The sequence below is a fragment of the Sceloporus undulatus genome, chromosome 10 (assembly GCF_019175285.1).
Source record: "Sceloporus undulatus isolate JIND9_A2432 ecotype Alabama chromosome 10, SceUnd_v1.1, whole genome shotgun sequence".
Lineage (NCBI taxonomy): Eukaryota > Metazoa > Chordata > Lepidosauria > Squamata > Phrynosomatidae > Sceloporus > Sceloporus undulatus.
Window position 1 is genome coordinate 12,534,278 of NC_056531.1, and position 24,223 is coordinate 12,558,500.

At 44.6% G+C, this 24,223-nt stretch overlaps 2 protein-coding genes across 12 annotated transcripts in view; both read right to left on the minus strand.

Annotated features, from left to right (window-relative positions):
• The window catches only part of CAMKK2 (calcium/calmodulin dependent protein kinase kinase 2), a 41,604-nt gene extending 24,602 nt beyond the window's left edge, over positions 1 to 17,002 (minus strand). For 2 of the 11 annotated variants that reach the window (XM_042441576.1, XM_042441575.1), the window contains exon 1: positions 16,777 to 16,999. The gene's annotated coding sequence lies outside the window, so the exon portion shown is untranslated. Of the gene's footprint in view, positions 1 to 12,096; positions 12,220 to 13,009; positions 13,155 to 15,671; positions 15,697 to 16,776 lie in introns of those variants that run through there. The other 9 variants (XM_042441573.1, XM_042441574.1, XM_042441571.1 and 6 more) reach the window with 8 other exon arrangements.
• A 1,787-nt stretch (positions 17,003 to 18,789) lies between these two features.
• Positions 18,790 to 21,855, minus strand: LOC121916626 (anaphase-promoting complex subunit 5-like). The gene is made up of 3 exons (XM_042441919.1): positions 21,463 to 21,855; positions 19,675 to 19,837; positions 18,790 to 19,143 (listed from the first exon to the last, which is right to left on the minus strand). The coding sequence occupies exons 1-3, from the start codon at positions 21,571 to 21,573 to the stop codon at positions 18,929 to 18,931; spliced, it is 489 nt and encodes a 162-aa protein (XP_042297853.1). The 5' UTR covers positions 21,574 to 21,855; the 3' UTR covers positions 18,790 to 18,928.
• Positions 21,856 to 24,223: the final 2,368 nt, after the last annotated feature.

Below are 24,223 nucleotides of genomic sequence, written 5' to 3' on the forward strand. Positions count from 1 at the left end.
ATATATATATATATATATATATATATATATATATATATATATATATATATCAGAAACAGCTCTCTTTATGTATGTGTCCTTAAGGAAGGTGTCTTCTTTCCAGGGAAGTCTTTCTTTGTTAAATATAAGGGAAATGCATGCTATCCTCTTCACATTCCTACACATATGCCAATAAAATAATTTCCACGTAAAACGTAAATGGGTTTGAATATAGTTTTTTGTGGGTTTTATGTGGGAATATAGTTTTATGTGGCCACGTTCTAGAAGAGTTTATTCCTGATGTTTCACCAGCATCTGTGGCTGGCATCTTCAGTTTGAGTCTAACTTTAAATGTTTGAATATAACTTTAAACCAAACGTGTCAAATCAGGGAATATTATTTAGACAGTTTTCCAGTTCTACTTTTTCCAGAAAACCCACATCATTGACTGTACCCTCCAAGGTCTGGGTGGCAGGCATAACTGGCTATATTTTGGGTTGTGCAAACTGGCCAAAGCTTGGGGAGCACTGGTGGACACGAATGGAGAAACAAACCTGTAGGGGTTTGCCGGTGACAGATGTGTCCCAGCCAAGTTCACCCTTCTAAAGGAGAAGGCTGAGTAGCCAAACACAGTGGGCTTCATCCTTGGCGATCCCATCATTCAGCATGTCAGGGCCAGCGGGCATCCACCACTGCTCAAGATAAGATCATAGTCGTATCCTGTGCCCCGCAGTTAAAACTTCTCTAGTCATCTAAGATCACATATACCACATTTCAGAACTTGGACGTTTTCCTCCTTTGAGCTAAAATAGACCAAATACCCCAGCAGCCATGTTGGCCTGAAAATTTTGGAAGCTGAATCCCCCAATCCAAAACCAACTAACCTATCTAAGGTCTGTCAAATTCTAAATTTCTGAGGTGTCAATTTCACTGCACCCATTTTGAGGAGGACTGCATAAAGATGTTCTGTTTTCTGACAACAATAGCAACTTGGAGTGCCTTCGGTTCTGGAGAAAGGATCCATTTCAATTTTGTGGATGATGTAGCAATAGCTGCACCGTTTTGAGTACCTTGTATTGCCATACCAAGATCCCAGGATTGTTTATCATCAAGGAGAAAATGTTGGCCCAGACACATATCAAAATATAGATATTACACCATGTGAAACTGCACTAACAATTTTGACAACCCCATGAGTGAGTCAATGTCAGCAAGGTCCAAGTATTTTTAAAGAATATCATTTTTTTTGCTCCTTCCCTAGACAGAGTCTCTACATTATTCTTTGTAGGTCAAGAAAGTGAAACATGCAATTTATTACGCACCTTAAATTACTATCCTTTGCCTGGCTTTATTCAGAAATGTCGGCTACAAAAAACTCCAGCACAGCGCGGTTGAACTTGTAGCAAATCTTCCATCAATTTAGCTAATGCATTTAGACCCCCTGCTTTTTTATTCAGCGGCTCGGCCTGCACTTAAAGCCAAAGTGAACCTGTTACATTAAGCAGATGCCTTGAGAGCTCAGGAAAAAGACATTTTGTTGCTAAAGGTTGTTGGGATTGCAGGTAAGAATGAAATTAAATCGAGACAATGAACAGGGCCAAGCAAGCACTCCAAAGAGAAAACAACAAGGCTCAAGATTTAAAGGAAACGCATCAGGACTTCCAGTTATGTCGATTTAACAGGGAGAGGATTGATTTAAAAATTGATATCCTACTAAAATGGCTTGGGATTTGAGGCCAGAGCCTCAGGTGCAAGAGCTCCCTTCATGGAAGCTCCACACTTTTGTGGATTTTGGATTTTGTTTTATTTTGCTATATGGCCAAGCATGGCAACCTCTGAATATGTTTCACAGTCCTACATTGATTTCAGTGCAACAGTGTTGCACCTGACTAAGTCAGAGTTCACACCAAGGGCCACAAAGCTGGCTTGTCTACACAAACCTGAGCGAAGGCCAACCACTGTTTAGCGCTTGGACCGAATGCTAAACTGTGATTAATCTATGCAGAAGTTTACAATCCCACTGAAGAAATGGCCTAATGTGAAGTTTTTACTCCGTAACACATCAAATGTGAAGACTTACTGCGATTGTCAAGAGTGAGGGCTTTCCCTGATCCGCACCTCTGCCACTAGTTTAAGGACTTACTCCTGTTCCCCTTGTGTGACACCATCTAAATGCCCTATGAGGATGTATACAACTTTCACCCCCAATGGACACCACACCTCTTTATGCAATGCTGTCACCGCAGACATCTTCTCTGACTCCAAGATGTCAGCATTCCTGAAGGCCAAAGGTGTACAAAACCAAAAACAGTTATTTACAGAACGCTAAACATAAAAAGGCAGAATATTTATGGCATGTAAAATATCACACACTCCTCTCTAGCTAACATAAACCCCTACAAAACACTCATTTATTCCAAAACCTGATTGACTCTTAATCATAAATCTTCCATACCTTCTCACACAGACCATCCAAAGGCTTCATTAATCCTAACATTTCATTCTCTTCCCCTTCCAACAGCTCCTTACCTGGCCACTGGCCGGTGGATTCTGGGTGTTGTTCATTTTTCCAAGCTCCGATCAGGCTGAGAGAGAATGGCTAGCCCAAAGGGCACCCAGAAAGCTTTCCGGGACCAGCTCTATACCACCCAATCTTTGTCGATAACAAACATTCTCTGTCACTTGTAAGCCAATGTGTGTATGCCGTGTTATCAGCTGCGAACAAGATAGCCATCACTCACAGCGCTTTCTGTTTTAGATAGCTCTCAAACCTCATCATCTAAGCTCCCAACTACTGTACTGTATATGCATTATATTTGCATCTGAAGTTCTGGATTACATGCTGTGCAGGTGATGAAGTGGGCTGAACTCCAAAGAAATGTGTCCTCTAATAAACTAGCTAGTATTTAAGGTGCCACAGGACTCTTTGTTGCAACATGCTCAGTGTGGTCACTCCTCGGACATCACTGCACCACACTGGTTCTCTCAAAAAGACCTGCCTTCAGCCACATAAAACAGATGTGTGAATCAACAGGCCCTCCAGATGTTGCCAGACTGCACCTTCCATCATCTTTAGCTAACATAGTCCATGGTGAAGAATGCTGGGAGTTGCAGTCCAGAAATATCAGGTGGGCCACATGACTCCCTCCCCTAATGTACAACGGTCAGACAAATACATGTCAGAGTGATCTGTCAATGGCTGTTTCATCACAAGAATGACACAGACCCTCTTCACTCAGAGGCAGTGTATCTCCAAGTCACAGGTGCCAGAGACAAAGGGATGCGGAAGGCTTATCAGGCCCAGGCAGTCCAAGTGAGCATGCCACCAGAAAACCTGGTTGGCAGCTGTCAGCGGCAGATAGCTAGGCTCAACAGACCTTTGCACTCATGCAGCAAGGTGTGGTTCTCATTCTGAGAGACACTGGCCACCCTCCAAGTACATGACTGAGGTGAGATGTGAACGGATGGCTTTGGCGGCTCACAGTCTGCACTCCTCTGTCCTGAGACCACACACCAGCAGACATTGACCTGTGCAACTAACTTTAGCCATTAGAACCAAACCATTGTGTAGATAAGGCACCCACAAGCTGGAGGCCTTACAGATACACCAACCTACAACTCCCATCACTTGGTTAGGTGGGCCAGGGATGATGGGAACAGTAGTCCAAGACATCAGAAGGGTGCCAGGCTGCATCACTTAAGGATGAGGAGGAACTCGGGTCTGCTACCTCTGCACCAGACTATCCATTTTTAGCTTGACCCATTCGTTCCTATTGTTCCTTCTTCTGAAATACCACCTACAGCACCTGGAATTCGTTGGAAGTCTCCCATCCAAGTACTAACCAGGGCTGACCTTGCTTAGCTTCCAAGATCAGACAGGATCAGATGCCTTTAGGGTATTTAGGCCCTTCCCCTTACACAAGGGGGCATGATATAGCACTTTGAGAAAAAATACTGCCAATTTAGGGCAGCTTTTTAAAAAATCAATTGTTTAAAAATTATACTAGAAGTACTATTGTGAAATATTTGGAAATGGTTTCCCTGAACATAGGCGAAAGAAATATGTCAGTGCAAATGAGAACACTTTTCTTTAAAGGTGAGGGGAAAACCCTAGACTCTGTAATGCAGGGTTGCTTTAATTTAAAGCACAATTTAAGTTGCTTTTGTGAAGGATTTTAATAGTTGAAATCCCCAGCGAGGAAGCCTCTATTTTAACCATCTTTTCTTGTAGAAGTACATGACTGTTTAATATACTCCTAACACATATTCAAAGATGTAGGTTTCATTACAAAGCAAGGTGTTTACTGACAATTACTTTCAAGCGTTGCCAGATTAATTTCCAGTTCATTAAAAATGGGACCCCTTGCCTCGATAGCTAGACTACTACTCCTCATTAAGATTTCGGGCCCGAACAGACAGGCCAAAATAAAGCTGCTTCGGGTTACTTTGGAGGTATACTGCTTAAATAACACATGCATCTTAAGAAGCCAGAAGTTGCGCCAAAGCTGTGCTCCAGTCCTTAGGACTGGAGTGTGGCTTTAGCACAGCTTCTGGCCTCTTAGGACTCATACATCATTTAAACAGCATACCTCCAAAGTGACCCGAAGCAGTTTTATTTTGGCCTGTCTATTTGGGCCTTTAGTTCTTCTCCCCAAATTCTCTATTCGTTGAACTTCTTCTATGTTTTCACAGAGGGAGAGAGAGAGAGAGTAAAAAGCAGAGAAAAGGAAAGATAGATAATGATAGTAGGTACTTTATGTACACCACCGGCAGAACAGGATTCATCAGGCTATTCTCCATCTCCATAAACCAATGTTAACCTGGTCATAGAACATAATTAGAAGTTACATAATTATCAGTCACAATGATATTGTTGACTCGGATTCTTCTTTTACGACTTCCAGAAAAATGTCAAAATCTGGACTTAATTTTTTCCCTCTCGATAGCCGACTTAAAGTTTCAAACTGATTTAGACCACAAATATCTGGTTGCACGTTTTTAAACTGATTTTTACCAACTGTGTTGTAAGGCAGACTCACCCTGTAAAAAAAAAAAGTGAGTAAACAGTATGGCAAAACCCAAGTGAGCACCTATGACAGAAAGCTACCCCAGCGCTTGCAGACTAATCCGCGCACCAGGCCGAGCGAATCAATGCCACAGGCTTTGCTCCTGGCACGCTGCTAGTGCTGGCGCTGCTTTCAAAGTGGACAAAAGCTTTTTCTGCAAAGCCTTCGTAACTGTACTTGAAAGCCGAAGCCCACAAATGCATTTAAGGGCAACACACAGAATAGCAGGAGCAGATGGCCCTGAAGGCTGGTTTTCCATTTACTTTCGGATCTGTGTTTTAGGAGCTCTGCCAAATGGTGCATATAAATAGCTATCCCATTAACTGGGAGTGGTGCCCATAGGGTTGCACCCTCGGCCATGACCATGACCCCACTACCCTCCATGGGGCCCATCTCAGAAACCACACGCACCCCCCAAAGGAAGCAGATTGGCAGGAGGTCGCGTCCACAAGGGAAGTGGGAAGAGTCAGAAAGGAAGTGGTCAGAAGGAAAGGCGGCCAGCCCTGAGAACAGATGGACACAGACATCTCTTTGAAGTTTGTTATTTTTTAATTTTTAATGAATTCTTGGCATTTACATAGTAGGGACTTAGAGCAGCAACGAAATGATTCCCAACAGCTTGAACACTAAGCTTGGTAAAGTCCTCTAGACAGTCCTAGAGGAAACCCTTCTCTAGTCATTTGTTGGTCCTCTGGCATGACCCTATGGTCAAATTCTGGTAGATGTTGACCACAGAGTTGCCCTGGAGGACCTGGAGATTACTAGAGAGGTGTTCTCTTCAGTAAAAAGGATAGTGGTTTCTTATTTGCAGTTTTTCCGCATTCACAGGGGTCCTTCGCCCCTAACCCCAGAGAATGTGGAGGGACCACTGTACTTGGTTCACTCCATACTGGTTCACAGTATGGTTTTATATACTATCCTGAAGTGCTTTTTTCACACCTGATTTTCTACCTATTCTATAATATCAGTCCAATTGCTGTTGTCAAGTATTCTTGAGGCTTATTCTGGGGTTCCAGAGCTTCCTACTTGCAGGAAAGCTTTGCCCATTTTATGGTGGCTTCCAGTTGAGCAAAGCTGGGGGGAGTCATTGATGAATATTCTTTACTGACCCATGGTCAGTTTCTATTCCCAGAAGTGGAGAAGGGGCATTTATTACTTATATATTAGCTTTAAAACATTTTTAAAAGGACAGCAGTAATTAACACCTTTCTCTCTTCCTCTGAGAGCTGAAATCGACAATAAAGCAATCAAAAGAAGCTCTCTGAAGGGAGACTAATCCCACTAATCCTTATAGATCACTAATCCCACAGCCACATTGAACAGCCACAAGAAAATGGCCAGGGCTTGCAACAGGATATTTTTTAAAATATATATATATAAAGATATATTAATTTTTAACAGTGAGTCAGGGATACTTGTGTACTATGTATATCCTGTCTTTGAGGATGCATCTCTCACCATTTAGATGCAACACTGAATGCAACACAACATACAAGCAGCACATTAAATGACTAAAAAGCAAGAAGCAAGCAAAACACGACCCCTGCAGAAAGCTATCCGTAAAAAGCTAAACAGGACCAATGTTTTTCAAATCCTCTTTCAAACATCAGGTCATGCTGTGCAATAGTGCCTAGCCCCAGGTCACCCAGCGAGTTTCCTAAGGACTTGAAGCTGGACTTCCCATGGTCTTCTCAAGCATCCTAACCACTCCACTGGCTCTTACAGCAGTTGCCTGAAGTGGCCGCCTCACTTTACATAATGGTACAACCAGTCCTAGCTCCAGAATATTGTGAGAAATTAATATGGAGGACAACCCCATCTTGATGTGTGTGCTTGCAACTGTGCTCTTGACCAGCTTGAAGGTTAGGTCCTTAGCCTCTTGGCCTCAGGTGACAAAAAATATGCCTTGAGGCCTAATATTTGCAGGTGGAAACTGGCCTGTGACAAGTTCCTAAACAGCAACGTTACTTCACAACCACAGCTCCGCAGCCTCCGAACCTTTCTGGTTCTGTACTGTGGCCTATTTCCGGATCTTCACTTGACCTCTATAAAGTCCCAGGAAACCAACACTTTCCCCATAACGCTCACCTGGCACCCTGGAACTACCTGAGCCACCAACATTTATCTGTTTTTAATGAGGTTAATGCAACAGCTATTATAACTCTTCCCATTAGAGTCCTCAGCCTCTCCTTTTACAGCAGATCCTGACAGCTGCTCAACCAGTGCTGATATCAAGATCCAGCGACAAAAGCACTGTTAAGAAAAACAGTAGCCCCATTAGACACAAGGATTTAAACCTGTCTGGGTTACAAGAAATAAATAAACTGACACATGTGCCAATTCATGTGTGGTTTCAGGACCTACAGGGAGTGAGGCAGAATGTGATAACAGCTCTGAACCTAGACAGTTTCATCAAGAAACCTGCCATTAAAGGTACACCGAAGACCGCATGACATGGCTCTGGCGCTACTCTTTAAACCACTACCTTGGTATTATTGTTAGTACATACAGATGTCCATAAGTCCATTTGTGTTGTTATTACACCCACACATTCATTAAAACAAGACAAGAGAGCCAAACCCAAACGCGTTGCTGCCTGAGGCCAAGAACAAGATGGCACTCCCTCCCATTATTCTTCATCCCAAAGCCAACTGGAATGGCCCATGAAGCTTTCTTCGTCACTGTGAAAGAACAGCATCTGCTTGCTGCTTCACCCACAGCTCCCTCATTTTACCAGATTAAGTAAATGCTTCACTCCCTCGAATGTAGTGATTCCCACACTCTGATCCTCCAGGGGTTTTAGACTTCAGCTCCCAGAAGCCTCAGCCATCTTGGCTAATGGTTTGGGATTCTGTGAGCCAAAGTCCCAAACACTTGGAAGGGCCAAGTTTGGGAATCACTGCCCTTAGTGGTACAGCCAGCTCCAGCTCACACCAAAAGCACATCAGGTCTCTGTTCCAGCTTGTTTGGTATCATCTACCATGCTGGGAGCTCTAGTTCAATACATCTGAAGCGTGTCACAATGATCTACCTGCAGATCAACAGTAACTGCTTAGGCTCATCAGACAAAAAGTCTTCCACATCACCTACTGCTCAGTGCTTTGAGCTGGTGAGGTCCATGATTGAACCTGGGACTTTGGGCATGCAAAGCATGTGCTCTGCACTGAGATACACTCCTCTTTAAGGTAGGTAGAATTCTTCTAACCCAGCAGACTAGTTTCTGTGGGCACCAAGGAGATCTGGGCTCCTGAACCTTCAGCTGTCATGCTCCACCTGCAGAAATTCCCTCTTCCGTGGAATCCCTGTGGGGTCCCACAGGGCTCTGTCCTGGACCCAGTGCTATTCAACATCTTTATCAATGACCTGGATGACAGAATTGGGAGCATACTTATAAAATTTGCAGATGACACCAAATTAGGAGAAATAGCTAATACCCCAGAGGACAAGATCAAGATCCAAAATGACCTGAATAGACTAGATAACTGGACCAAAGCTAACAAAATGAAATTCAACACGGAGAAATGTAAGGTATTGCACTTAGGGCGGAAAAATAAAATGCACAGATATAGGATGGGTGACACTTGGCTGAATGAAACTACATGAGAAAGGGATCTAGGAGTCCAAGTAGACCACAAGTTGAACATGAGTCAACAGTGTGATGCGGCAGCTAAAAAGGCCAATGCAATTTTAGGCTGCCTCAATAAAAGTATAGCATCTAGATCAAGAGAAGTAATAGTGCCACTGTATTCTGCTTTGGTCAGGCCCCACCTAGAATACTGTGTCCAGTTCTGGGCGCCACAATTCAGAAAGGACATTGGGAAACTGGAGCGTGTCCAAAGGAGGGCGACAAAAATGGTGAAGAGTCTGGAAACCATGCCCTATGAGGAACGACTTAGGGAGCTGGGGATGTTTAGCCTGGAGAAAAGAAGGTTAAGAGGTGATATGATAGCCCTGTTTAAATATTTGAAGGGATGTCATATTGAGGAGGGAACAAGCTTGTTTTCTTCTGCTCCAGAGAACAGGACCCGGAACAATGGATGCAAGCTACAGGAAAAGAGATTCCACCTGAACATTAGGAGGAACTTCCTGACAGTAAGGGCTGTTCGACAGTGGAATGCACTCCCTCGGAGGGTGATAGAGTCTCCTTCCTTGGAGGTCTTTAAACAGAGGCTGGATGGCCATCTGTCAGGGATGCTTTGATTTGGATTTCCTGCATGGCAGGGGGTTGGACTGGATGGCCCTTGAGGTCTCTTCCAACTCTACGATTCTATGATTCTATGATTCTAACTGTTAAAGGTACAGGGGCCCCATCCTCTTTTGCACCTGGCCACCCCACAGTGTCAGATTCCCACTGAGGCTGAGGGATATTTTGTACCTCTTCGAGTGCTGGAGGCTAGGTGAGCAGCACCCCATCTGCTCAAACAGTTAAACCGCCTATTTCCACAGGGAGCCTTGCAATGCACAATGACCATCCAAAGACACCTTGAATTTGAAAGGGGGCATTTAGCCCTTTGGATTGACTGACTGTGTAAAGAGGCCTTTTAGAACTCCCTGTGCTCAGTGAAAGGGCAATCTTGCAACCATTAAGTCAAAGGATGAGAGTGAAGGAAAGGAAGAAAAAAAAAAAGAAGCAAGAAATAGCAGCAACCCACATGCCAACAACACAGCTTGACAATATCGCACAAGCCACGTGGATTCTAGCAACGGTTAAAACTACAGTCAGCCCATGGGAATGCTGAGAATCTGCAGAGATAGCGCTGAACAGCTTGGGAAGAAGAGGGGGGGGGGGGAGGAAAGAAAGAGATAAAACAGAAGAGAACAAGGACAAAAAAGGGAGAGAATCAACCAGGAAGAGAAAGCACAAGAAGTTCCATTGAAGGCATTTCTTTTGCACATAGGGACAACTAGATTCTTTGTTTCCTCTTCAGTTTATCTGCCACAGTCCCCATGCTCTGTGCATGCAATGTCATTTTACCCATCAGACTTCAACCTTATTCTGGAGGATTCAAAAACCAGCCATTTTGTTCAAGGCACATACACAACACGCCCACACACAGACCAAGCAGCAAAATCCTTGAAAAGATAGATAATAGGGTCTATCGAAACATAACTGCACTGAAACGCATATTTTACCTGTCCCACTGGTATGCAAACAGAGCATGCATTTCTGCAGGAAGGGTATGGAAAGGGAACCTAAAAAGTAATGAAAAACCCACAGGGAGGCATGGAAATTGATTGTGGAAGGGCATATGAGATTTCTTAGGTCATAAGCCATGGAAAGATAAGATATTTTATCTCCCTTCCGGTACATTTACCATGTACAGATATACTATGAGGCAACACATCAAGTGGATTAAGAGCGGGTAGAGTACTGTCCAAAAGGTGAACCGTTCCACCCACAATTCATAACTAGCCTCCAGAACTCTTTGCCCCCAAATGTAGAGATGGTCTAAGCACCCAGCAGACCGAACACAAAACACCCACAAGCACTTTAATGAAGACAAAGCAGCCCACGTTCCAGGATTTTCATTAAACAGTTAGCAGCATTAACCCATGAGCATCCTAACAATACTAACTCCGGGTCTTCCAGTACCATTACCATTCTGTATGACATGGCCTGTGATGAACCATGTCTTCAAGGAGACATTCGGAGGGCACCAAGCTTTTCTCAGAATGCCACCTCTCATGTGGATTTAGCAAAACGCAACCCATCACAAATGTCACATTTCTAGCTCTCAAGACTTCTCAGTGCACATCAGCTCTCATGGTACAGTCCTCTCATGTAACAGCACTCCCTCACACCTTGTTCGAAGGCAACCGTGCATCCAAATCTCCCTGCAAAGGGAAAACCAGCATGTCAGGGAGAATGCTAATCCAGCAGAGGCTGATGGGTGTGATGCATTAGCGGCTTCTACTGCATGCCTGCCTGAACCATTTAAGCCAGTGCAAGTAAGGCAACAAGTGCATTTTGGTTTCCTTGACCTCAACGGTCCTCTGTGATTCTCCACCACACAAGGAAGAGTTATATAGGAAAAGTTAGAACTGGAATGGAGGAAGGGGAATTGGCTTTTTCTTTTGAAAGTTTGTTTTGCATGCCAGGCTAAAGCAGTGGCTTCTCTGCGGAGAGGCTACCGAGACTAGATGGATATTCTCAATGGTCCAAAACACACTGCAGAAATCATCCAGTTTGAGACTGCTTGAATTGCCCGGGCTCGATGCTAGGGAATTTGGAGAAGTGTAGTTTTGGGAGACATTTAGCCATGTCTCTGTCAGAGACTACAATTCCCAGGATTCCTCAGCACTGAGCCAAGGCAGTTCAAGTGGTCTCAAACTGGATGATTTCCGCAGGGTGTTTTGGACCAACACTTTCAGAAGTGATACTGAAACGGCTGCCTACGTTTGCCCTGTTGTCAAAAAGGATCGCTTTACATTCCATACCATACAGCCCCACAAGAAAAAAATCAGCGCAAGAGCATTTCAAACACGACCACACGCTCCACGTTCCCTCCATTGCAGAATGTCCCAGAGTTGCCAACTAACCACAGGGGAGTGTGAAGATGTGTATTCTATGCACCCAATGTGCAAAACTCAGCCGGGGAAGCTATTCCCAGCATGGCAAGACACCTTCTCTGCAGCAAACACCTCTGTCTTAGGCGGAGGTTAACAGGTGCAGCGATCCTGACTGCTTGAGAAGTTGGCAACCCAAAAGCACCACGGATTTTGCCCTTTCTCCTCTAGCAAAGGCTAAAACCAACCCGTTGTTTCCCTCCTTGGACCCTCCGCAAGACACAACATGGCCGTGCCACAAATAATAAGCCTTAAAGACAGCATCATTGGTTCAGTCCCTCCCTAACAACCCTACAGAAGGCAGCATTCCCCTACAAAGAGAAAGGCTCTTGCTAGATCTTTTCTCCAGGTTTCCAACCCCTGAGCTGTTAAGGAGAAGATCTGGTAGAATGTACCATTCTGGGCTTCCTCATAAGAACCGGGCGCATGGGATAAAACTCTTCCCTTGGACTGTATCGCCATATGAGTTGACTTCTGTGCTCACCTACATGCCTCAAGACCACAGAAGAAGTGCCTCTGGATCCCTCTTCCTCGGCCAACCAAACCTTGGATCCTCCATCCTTGTCACACACAACACCTATCCAGCATTTGAGATACAGATGTGGATCTTCAATGAAACAAAAAGTTAAGACATATACAGCCCAGAGTTTCACAGAGCCACCGAAATGAAGAGAGAGAGGCGGCGACTACTGAAAAGCTTGCCTTCGAAAGGATAAAAGACACAGAGACTTGGGTGACCCGATAAAGGAGAGTGCTTTTAGGGGTTGGTTTCTTGGGGCAACTGAAACCCACTGTTTGGTGGCTTCCCATTGGGACCTGAGAGACAACCTCTTGGTGGACCTAAGCAAGGGATCCCTGTTTGGTGGGGCTTGATTGGGACTTTAGGGACAATATCTTGGTTGGCCCCAGAAAAGGAGCCCTGTTTGGTGGGGTTTGCACTGAGACAGTACTGTATCTTGAAGGAGGCTTTGTATTGGGACCTGAAAAGCAATGTATTACATGATCCAAGGAAAGGATCCCTGTTTTGGGGGTTGTTTGGATGGGGACTTTAGGGATTCGTTGCCCCAAGAAAGGGATCCCTGTTTGGAGGGTTTGCATTGGGACTTTCTTCTTCCTCCTGGTTCCATTTCGACGCTTGAGATGAAGAGGAGGAGGAGGAGGGTAAGAGTCCTGGGATGGGGGCTATTACTAAGGCTGCGTCCACATTGGAGGGATAAAGCGGTTTGAGAGCGCTTTAAGTGCCCTGGCTCGAGGCGAGCCAGGGCACTTAAAGCGCTTTCATAACGGATTATTTCCCTCGTGTGGACATTCCTTTTTAAACCGCCTCCGCCTCCCAAAGGGCTCCAAGGCGTCCCTCTATTCTCCCCCCCAAAGCCCCTCTTCCCGGCCGCTCTTACCTCAGCTCCTCCGCCTCTCCCTCCGAGGCTCCATTGCGCCAAAAAGCCGCCCTTCGCCTGGCGGCCCAGCTGCTGCCAGCGGCGCCCTGATTGGCTGAGCCGCCCAGCCTTTCCTGGGCCCCGAAAAAAAAAACACGGCGAAGCTGATTGGCTGCGCCGCGCCGGCGAGGGGGGCTGTGACTGGTCCAGATGTGGAGGCGGCGGCGGCTGTAGTCAAGCGACCGCTGGGCGCTCCCGCCCCGCCCCCTTGAAGAATAACAGCAGAAGGCGGGAAAAGGAAGGCTGTCAATCAAGGCCGCCTAGAGGCGATGGCTTGGCTGGAACCTGGCATCTGGCAAGGCTGCGCTGCCTTCAAGGTTGAAGAGCCAGGCGGGAGAGGAGGAGAGAGACGTTGGCTTCTGCGCTCCCAGAAAAGCTGGGCCTGCCTTAGAAGCAGAGGAGCCTAGAATGGGAAGGGACCCCTAAGGGCTGTATAGTTTGACCCTATTCTTCCATGCAGGAATACATAGGATCCTAGTTGAAAGGGACTATTAAGGATCCTATAGTCTGATCCACCTTCTGCCAACTAGAGAATTCTAGTTGGAAGGGGCTACTAAGGGTCATATAGTCCAACCCTCTTCTGCCATGCAGGAATACATAGGATCCTAGTTGGAAGGGACTACCTAGGGTCCTAGAGTCCAACCTCATTCTGCCATGCAGGAATACATAGAATAATAAAGATGGAAGGGACTACTAAGGGCCATATATTCCAACCCTCCTTCTGCCATGCAGGAATACATAGGATTCTAGAGTAGGAAGGGATTACTAAGGGCCATAGAGTCCAACCCTCCTTCTGCCATGCAGGAATACATAGGATCCTAGAGTCAGAAGGGACTACTAAGGGCCATAGAGTCCAACCCTCCTTCTGCCATGCAGGAATACATAGACTCCTAGAGCTGGAAGAGCCTACTAAGGGCCATATAGCCCAACCCATCTTCTGTCATGCAGAAATATATAGGATCCTAGAGTGGGAAGGGACCCCTAAGGGCCATATAGTTTGACCCGCTTCCGCCATGCAGGAATACATAGGATCCTAGTTGGAAGGGACTACTAAAATAGCTCTTTGTGGATTTTTCGGACTCTGTGGCCTTGTTCTGGAAGAGTTTCTTCCTGACGTTTCGCCAGCATCTATGGCTGGCCTCCTCAGAAAAGAGGATAGTAGTTGAGAAGCGCAGCAATTGAAATAGTACAAGGCAGGGCTGACTATCCTTCTGAAAACCCCTGGAAGTATTCTCTCACTTCATCATGTATAAGAAAAGATTGGGAAACCTGATTCCAGAACAGCCGCAACGTTCTTGTGAAGGACGCCATTAACTGGTCAGAGTGCTTAATTCTCCTCGCCCATATTTACACACCTGTGTTACAGTTACAAGAGCAACACCACACCTACCATCAACAATAATGTGGTATTAGTGTTTGCTTTCAAACTGAAAACTGTCTTTTCAAGTCCCGACAGGGAAGCGAGAGGTGCGCCGACTCTGGTCACAAGCTGGAAAGGGGTGCAAAATGGACTTGGACAATGGTTAAGAAACAGAGATGAAAGCCTCTTTGATTCCACTCAAACTGCCATGGCTGCATGCTATGGAATCTTGGGATTTGTAGTTTTGCGAGGCCCTAGAGCTCTGACAGAGACGTCTACGTGAAACTAAAACAATACTGCAATAGATTTAATGCATGCGATGCAAGATGTGGCACAATGCGAAACCAACAGCAACAACAGTAACAACGTGAAACTATAGGTCTCAAGGTTCCACACAATGAAGTCATGGCATAGAGTGCCTCGGAGTTTATCACACTGGGGCTAATTTCGGCATGAAAGAGAGATTCAAGTGCATTGAAAGCATCCCGCAAATAAAGCGGCAATGGCAAGTAATTGTGTGAATGATTCTCACACGCAATTGCGCAAATAAAGGGATATCGGCAATGCATTGTCGCTGAAATCCCAAAAGTAAAAGATGCGTATTAATGCTACTTTGTGACTACTTTAATAGCGAGTTTTGCGCAACGTCATGTGAAATCATTTCGCGTAATTATGTGCTTTTTCCAGGATATTCACTGGCTAAACTCCGTGAGATAAACTCCTATGACTATGAGGTATTAAAGATAATAGGTATTAAACCCCTCATTTTCTTGTTCTTCTCCAACCCTTTCGCCAAATGGCAGCACCCAGGAAAGGGCTTTGGAAGGTAACTTGGTAGCTACCTTGGGTCCCACTTTAGGAGAAAGGCAGGATAAAAATAAAATTAATAATAATAATAATAATAATAATAATTCATTTCCAATAGTGAGACAGATTGCCTGTTCCTAAGTAATCCTACAAATGCCTGCTGAGAAGAAAATACTGTTGACATCAGTGAGAGTTGCCTTCTCATACCTACATTTAGAAGGCCAGCCTAACACTAGTTTGGAAAAGGTCGTACTGTACTGTAAAACATCATCATCATTATTATTATTATTATTATTATTATTATTATTGGTTCTACAGCTAAACCAACATTTTCAGGTTCCTCTGCCTAGACGCATCAACTCACTGGAGGAAGAGGCAGGCAGCCTACTCCAAACCAATCCTCCTGAGTTACATTTCAGCAAACAAATTGAATCAGGATGGATGTATGTACATTACTTTGGCATGTGCTAAAAGCTGGTCCGAGGTTAGTCCTCCCGCTGTTCCCCAATGGCATGAGAATGGCTTTCCCATCAGTAAGTTTTCAGTAATGCAAGAACGAAAAACATAGTAATCGGGATTGCTTTATAAGTGGCCATGGAGCGGCAGGGAGAACCATCCAATTTGGAAACCGGTTCATCTCGAATGGACTTTGGAATGCAGGCGTGCCGTTTGGCTCGAAAGCGTGGCATTACAATGTCAACAAGAAAGGAACTAGGCATACAGACACATTGGCAGAGAGGTACATGCTGAAAACTATCCCGCTGTCCCCCCGAAAGAAGTCAAGGGATTAACGCTGGCAGGACTTATATGGCGGATTGAGTGGATTCGATGGGCCAGTTAAGTTGATAAGGCAGAGATACATGAAATAAATATAAGCTACCTTTTGTGACCCAGAAGCCATACCCCTAACTGTAGAGGACTGTGGTGACTTAGTGCGTTCCTTCCCAACCAGCTGTAAGACTAGAAGAGTCCTGGTCCGGGTGAGATATTCAGACTTCATAAATCCCAAGTGATCAGGCCAGTCTCAAAGAAAGAGTCCTGTGACAATGTATGGACCCTACTTATTGCTGATCTGAGGGTGTCAATTCAAATTACAAATCCTTTGCGTCTGGAAATGAAGTTGCAGGGCCAGTTTTAAGGATGGTGCTTAGTGCACAAAGACATAGGAAACTGGCCTTTGTGCATGGAAATGAACTGGTAGATAGCCTGTGGTGAGGGGACATACAGTACCAATCCTCACATACCAATGGCATATATATGTCTATACCTGGCTTCCACCAAATGCATCTGAGGAAGTAGCATGAAGTCTACGAAAGCTCATCCTGCCAATTTCTTTCTTTCAGTGAGTCTCAAAGGTGCTACAAGATCTTGCTACGTACTGATTCTACAGACTAACATGGCTATAGCTTTGAATCCCAGTGTCCTGATCAACTCAGTTCCCAGCCCAACTAAGGCCCAAGGGTCTGTCAAAACAGAGTCAAAAGTGGAACACAAAAAATGATGGTTACATGAAGATGTTGAGAGGGATGTGGGAATAAAACCAAAGGCAAAGTTAACTCACGTCCCTTCAGCTGATCGAAGCGGTCCTTCCTCACAGCTGCCATTCACCAGCCTCTGTGCAATGAACAAGACAGCACTCCGACAGAGTTCCTGGACTGGACTATGGTCCAGCGCACCAACTCAGGACCAGACTGTCAGCCTGATGTTCCCCGATCTTTAAATATTCTCCCTTGTTCTAAAAAATGCTGACACTTTCACAGATAGAGGGGGGGAAGATCACCGCATCCGAACAAAGGAACAGTTTCCCAGGCATTCTAGGACAGAAACATTCTTATCATGATCAGTTGACCTTGCACAGCCTGCTGGACAAACTGAATTGTTATTATTTGCTAGAAGCCTGCTTGATTCATTTGCAAATGCCCAGTTACTATGCTAGGCACTTCTTAAGCATATACAACACATGTATAGGGTTAGTGTGAAAGCTAATGCATTACTCCTTGCCAAATTTTTCCAGAAATTCTAGACCCCCTATAGTTAAAATGTCACATTTTGACAACCCTCATCTCACAACGGAGTGCCATTACTCCTGTGGGAGGTAAGGTGCAGCAAACTGTCCCAGGTCCTTTGTTGAGGATTTGAAACCAAACCTGCTAGGATGAAACACAGCACTATCTATTGGGCAACACTTTGTCTCCCAGTTGTAAAGGATGCAGTCATGCCCTGAATTCACTATATTCAGGTCTTCAATTTGTATCACAACTTTCCCCCAAAGGAGTTTACGACACCGGTTAAACCAAAATGCAGCTAAAACCCAAACATAATCGTAAGAAGTTTAATAACTTTTAAACCATTGGTCCTCCAGATGTTTTGGACTCCAACTCCCAGCAACCAGTATGTTGCAACCAGTATGACCAATGCTCAGTAATTCTGGGAGCTCACGTCTCAAACATCTGGAGGACAAAAGCCCAAGAACCACTGCTTCGAACTATCCTATTTAAACAGCACAAACTTAAATGCATTTCATATCTAACGCAGCCTAAAAATACAGAACCACTCCCCGTATATAAAGCCCTTCCACAGCAACCATTTAATAGTCATAGGATGGTCTAAATAAAAAAGGTCTTTGCCTGTCGGCAACATTACAAGAGAAAGGGCCAACCTAGCATCCTGTGAGCAGGAGTTCCACAGACTAGTAGTAACCTCTCACACATTCTCATCCAATGTTCCTGTGACAGTGGTTGGACTGAGAGAAAGCCCACCCCAAGGATCTCAAAAGTCAGGCAGACTCATCTAGGGAGATGATACGTTTCAGATTATGTACATGTATACACTTCTCCATTATTGCCAGTCCCACATCTGTACCTGCAACAAAACATTGCAGCAAGTGTTACTTTTTTGGGTTACAGGCAGCCATTGACGTTACTCCATTGTATGCCATTCCCCACTCCCCCCGATTTAATCTCTTTCCTATTTCTACATTACTTGATTTCCCCCCAAAGTAGGCATTCCTCCTGTTTGTACGAATGATCCCCTTTTGGCTGTGTTGGTCTCTAACTTGCATAAAGAGTTCACTATGAATATATAGGACATAGAACATATTCTTTATTGTGGTGAAGCTGGGGTCCACTTCTTTTGCTTTCAGATTTCTTAAGGCATCCATGACAGGTTCATAGTTCTACGATTCTATAGTTCTGAGCCATCTGCCTCTTTTGCATCTCAAGAGCAATGGCTTAGAACTGAAAACAGATGGGGAAGTGTTAAAGACCCAAATCCCTTATTTGCAAAGATGTTACTCATTACGCTGGACACACAATGAACATTTTGTGCTCTCTTCTGTTATAAAGAGTCCACCTGTAAAACTAACTAACCACTCATGAGGAAGGAGGAAAAAATAGACAACCAAGCTCAACATTACAGCCTAAGAATGAAACAGGCCAGAGCATCTGGGTTTGGAAACATTAATTTGGACTACAACTCCCAGAATCCCCTAGCCAGTTCAAAAACAAAAATAACTCGCCCAAGCTCTGAGAAGACAGCTATCTTTCCTCCTGTGTGTGAAACACATTTTCCCCACTTAAGAAGAAAAACACGCTTTATTGTATTCCCCCAAAATTGATGTTTTACAGAATAAAAGATATGTCACTGTAATGGAAAGTCATTGGAGGTTGTGCAGGAGAAGCACTCAATAGCTCAGAGTTTTTGCTTAAAGGTCCTCATTTAAACCCACTGATCAAGGGGACGCCACAAGCAGGGAGCTCCTGGTCCAGCTGCCGAAAGAGCATGGCACAATAATTTCTCTCTTGGGTCTTGCCCAGGCTGTGGTAGAGTCTGGCCTGGTAGTAGTAGACGTCGCGAAGCTGGTCCTTACAGTCCACCTTTGCAAAGTAGGTTCTGGCTTCGTTCAGGTTCAGGATAGCTGACTCCAGAGCTGCAGAGGAAAAAGAACATCCAAAGTTAGAAAAAGAGAGTCTCTCTTCTGTTTTCCAAATATATATAGGGATTGCCAAGCTTTCAAAAGGCAACATGTCTACAATTCCCAGCATTCTGGGAATTGTGGTCCAAACAAGAAAATTTGAGACATCCTGCAAAAAAGAGTAGATTTTTGAGGCCTAGGTGACATGTACAATAAAAAGGCATGGGGTTCACAGCATCTCAGAACTTGGTCAGGCACTCTGCTAAAAAAAAAAAAATCCAATTCTGCACAAGGGAAAACAAAAACTACATTGGGCCAGCTAGATATATGTGAAATTAGTGTTTTTGCTAGTTGGGGGTCGGGAGGCACTGAAACACTCTTTGCCTCTGCCACAGGAATCTTCATAAAGCCACACTGGTTTGAAAAAATTATTTACAACATTTGTAAATTTGTAAAGCAGAATAAGATATTTAACATCAAGAAAGAATGTACTCAACCTGATATCTATGGGACATTGGAAGAAAGTGTTAAGGGCACGATTCTTACCTTCTGCCTTCTTCCGAGGAGGACATTCAGCTGCCGAGGCAACCTGGCACTTGGCCACCAAGAACATGGCAGCTCCTTTGTCCAGCACTGATCCGTGAGCCAGGATGGGTTCTATCGTTGTGTTCAGCATGCTCAGTGCTTGCTCAGGCATCCCAAGCATTAGCTAGAAGGAAGGAGAGGAAAGGAACCCAAAGTCAAACATTACTGTCTCAGTAACGGTCTCAGAGTAAACAGTTTGGGACCAGGATATCCAAAAGACCCCCTTCTCCCATATGATCCTGTCCACAGTTGGAGAGCCTCAGTGGAGCCCTGTGGCATGTCCTCCAATTCCACCCCACAAGGCTAGTCTGGTGGGTACAAGTGGCAGAGATTGGTCAGTAGCAGCCCTTCAATTGTTTAACTCTCTTCCATGAAAGTCTGTCCCTATTAAGTTTCTGGAGGACAGCTAAGAGGCTTTCATGGCCGGCATCCATAGTTTTTTGTGGGTTTTTCGGGCTATGTTGCCATGTTCTAGAAGATGCCAGCCACAGATGCTGGCAAAACGTCAGGAATAAACTCTTCTTTTTTTCATAATCTTTATTAAGTGTTATGAGATTTATACAGAAAACAAAATGAAAAGCATTCATTCACATCGTTGAACTCAATAAAACTTTTTAAACATCCATGTATATCTATCTTCTTCAACAGTCTTCAGATCAAATGTCTATTAATCTAAACCCTTCCTTCCCAGCACTCTAGATACATCTTTTTTCCAGCTTTTTTAAACTTAGTTTATCTTAGATGTACCTATTCTTGGTATTGAACCTTACATTTCTTTTATTTCTTACGCAAATACCCCCTTTAACTACCGTTATTGTCATTATACTGCTTCCTCACAGTTCCACCTCCCATTTTGCTTCTATATGCTTCCTAATAGGGTCCCATTCCTTTTCTTTTTCAGTTCTCCCCATAGTATTATCATTAACCGATGACGTTGTACAATCCATATCTTTGACTTCTATAATCTTAAAAAGCCATTCGTCAATAGTGGGCATAGAAGATAATTTCCAATTTTTTTGCCAGAAGAATTCTGGCACATGTAACTAAGTTCAATATTATCCTCCAGTAACGTTTCTCATGCATAGTATCAATAAACCAAGTCATATTTAATAGGTACAATTCTAGTATAAAAGGGTAATCAAATTTCAAAATTTGTTTGATGTTTTTATGTATTTTTAACCAATAATTTTTAATTACAGGACAAGCCCACCACATATGGAAATAAGATCCTTTTTCTTGTTGACACTTCCAGCAGTTACTATTTCCCAATCCATGTATTTTTGCAATTCTTGCTGGTGTGTAATACCACCTATTTGTAACCTTTATGCAATTTTCCTTTAACTCCTGTGAGACTGTGAATTTGTTTGTAATAAACTCTTCTAGAACATGGCCACATAGCCCAAAAAACCCACAAAAACTATTTTAAGGAGTTGCTTTAGACTGTTGTAAAACATTTTTTTTATTTCTGTATTTAGTGTTTTACATGTTTTAATCCACTGTACATTGCCCCAGGGGCCCTGGAGAACTGAGAGGCAGAAGAGAAATGCCTTCAATAAATAACAGTTCAGGAGTGTAGCCCCTCTGATTCGAGGTCTTGAGCCAGCCTCCCTAGGGCCCCAATTTTGGGCCTCAGACTTCTCCCAGATGGTCCCAGCTGCTCTCCTGTGATAACAACCAGAAACAAACCATATGTTGGTTTTATCAGTTTGAAGCAGGCAGCCAAGTGAGCAAACCTTCGCCCCAAAATACCTGGGAGAAAGCCAAGCAGAGGATAGTTTCTGAGGCCAAATACTGGAGGCGGTATTCTCGAGCCAGCGCAAGTGCCTGGAGCAGGACTGGCAGAGCTGTGGTATGGCGCATGGACCTCCAATAGAGCTTGGCAATGGACAGGAGCACACTAATTGCAAAAGAAGAGGAGGCAAAACTTAAGCCAAGGAGAGAAAACAAGGCAACGCAAAGGACTCTTAAGTGACTATTAGCTTTGTGGCAACAAATCCTTTTAGGCAAGACTCATTTAGCATAAAGGACCTTCCATTTTCTGACCACATCCTTTTCCTTCAGGAAAGCAAAAGAAAGGAACTTAAGTTTAGAAATGAAGTACAGCTGGCCTTCCATATCCATGGATTCTTCATCCATGTATTCAAACATCCACAGCTTGAAACTATTCCCCTCTCTCAATCTCTCTCTCTCTCTCTCTCTCTCTCTCTCTATATATATATATATATATATTACACACACACACACGCACACACACATATATATATATATATATATATATATATATATATATATATATATATAGATGGGCTTCCTTCCCTCAAACTGGCACGTCTTGGATCGCAAAGGCCCATCATCCCCTCGCTTGGCTTGCGCTCCAAATGGGTGTTCTGGCCAGCTGGGTTGCTTAGCCTGGTTTGGAAAAGAGGTTCCTCCCAAGCATCCCCCTGAAGGAAGAAGGGAGGAGGGGTTTACTATGGCTGCATCCACATTGGAGAAGTAATCCCCTTTCAATGCGCTTTAACTGCCCCGGCTCTGTGCTATGGGATCCTGGGAGTTGTGTTCTTGCAGGCCCTGAGGAGGGTTCCTCATCAACATATGCACAAGTGGAAGGAAACAACCAGGTAGCCTTGCCTCGGCCTTCCAGAGCCCCTTGACAGCTTCCGCACCCAGAGATGGTTTTGGTGTTCTTGTCAGCTTTCACTTCTCTTAGGATTTCCATTTCGGGGCCCAGACTTGAGCAGGTCTGTGCTGCTTCATCCACGGATAGCTCCTAGGAAACCACATCTTGGCTAGGATTACGCCATTCTCGGGTGCCTTCACGTCATTCTGACTCATGGCGACGCTACAGCGGCTGTCAGGGTTTTTTTGGCAAGATTTGTTCAGAGGGGGTTTGCCTTGCCTCCCCTGAGGCTGAGAGAGTGCGACGTGGCCAAGGTCACCCAGTGGTTTCCAGGCGGGAGCCAGGACTCGAACCCGGCTCTCCCAGAGTCCTAGTCCAACATGAAACCCGCTACACCTAAACCCTAATATACTACTGCTCAAAAGTGCTGATAAATACACTCTCCCACTGCAGCGGTCGAGCTGTGATGTAACTCACTGCATCTTAGAGAGGCACGAATTGAAATCAATTCAGTCCGAAGGGTTCATGGCCCCATCATAGTTTTTTTGTGAGTTTTTTGGGCTCTGTGACCATGTTCTAGAAGAGTTCTCCTGACGTTTCACCAGCATCTCAGGCTGGCATCTTCAGAGAATGCTGGCATGGAGAGAGTGGGGTATATATTACTTTTCCATGCCAGCAATCTCTGAGATGCCGCCAGAGTGCTGGTGAAACGTCAGGAGAAACTCTTCTAATATGTCCACATAGTCCAAAACCCCACAAAACAATGATGAAACCAATTCAGTTTAAATCAGATAGCCCTGTGCGAACAGCATAGGAACTGGATTCAGAGAAAGTATTGGCAAGACCAGTGCCTCCTTGCTTCCTAGCTTTGAAGACAAGGACGCTCCCCTTTTTCATGGCCATGCTTGCTTCTCTCAACTTTCTCCCTTCGGAACACACCTTGGCTTTTCAGCAACCCTGTGGAACGAAGCCACAGAAAAGCAGTGCCACTGGCGATGCTGCCACTTCTAAGGGCACCTTGTTGTGCAACCGAATGGATCATATGGACCGGCTGAGATGGAAAGCTCTTCCACTTCAGGTGTCTTCCTTCTTGCTCCTCTCCTGCCTTTGCAACGGCTACAAGATTACTTGGTCACGGCTGCCGGGGATGGGGAGGTAACCCTCTTGTGTGGCTATATTTATGCCGCCCAATCCTCTTAAAATTACCCCGGGTTATTAGCAGGCTTGTTGAGTTCAGAAACGCCAAGCAAAGAAAGAGTGCATCCCGTTGAAAAAATAAACTTCCTGAAAGAACATGACGAAACCAACGTCTTTTAATATCCTTCATGTCCTCAATCTTTATAAATATTCCCCAGTAGGACAAGATGCAAAGGAAGGCACTCAAAGAATAAAAGTGGATCGAGAAAACCAGGTCTTTTCAGTGGTCCACAGTGAAACAGTATGCATTACCTGTGCCTGGTTGCATCTTTTATATTTAGCACCTAAGTCTGTGGCCCTGTTGTCTCTAACAGTTTGGGGACCGGGATCCAAAGAAGAACCTAACGCCAAGCCCTAGTTAGCTGAGCCTCATGTTCCCATAGCATTGTTGTTGTGTGTTAATTTATATCCCACCATCTTCCAAACGTGGGACCCTAAGCAGCTTACTTACAACACATTGGCCCCATACAGACAGGCCAAAATAAAGCTGCTTCGGGTCACTTTGGAGGTACGCCTTTCAATGATGCATGCCTCCTGAGAGTCCGGAAGCTGCGCCAAAGCCACGATCCAGTCCTAGGACTGGAGCGCCTGCTTTGGCGCAGCTTCCAACTCTCAGGACGCATGCATATTGAAACCGCATACCTCCAAAGTGACCCAAGCAGCTTTATTTTGGCTTGCTGTATGGGGCCATTG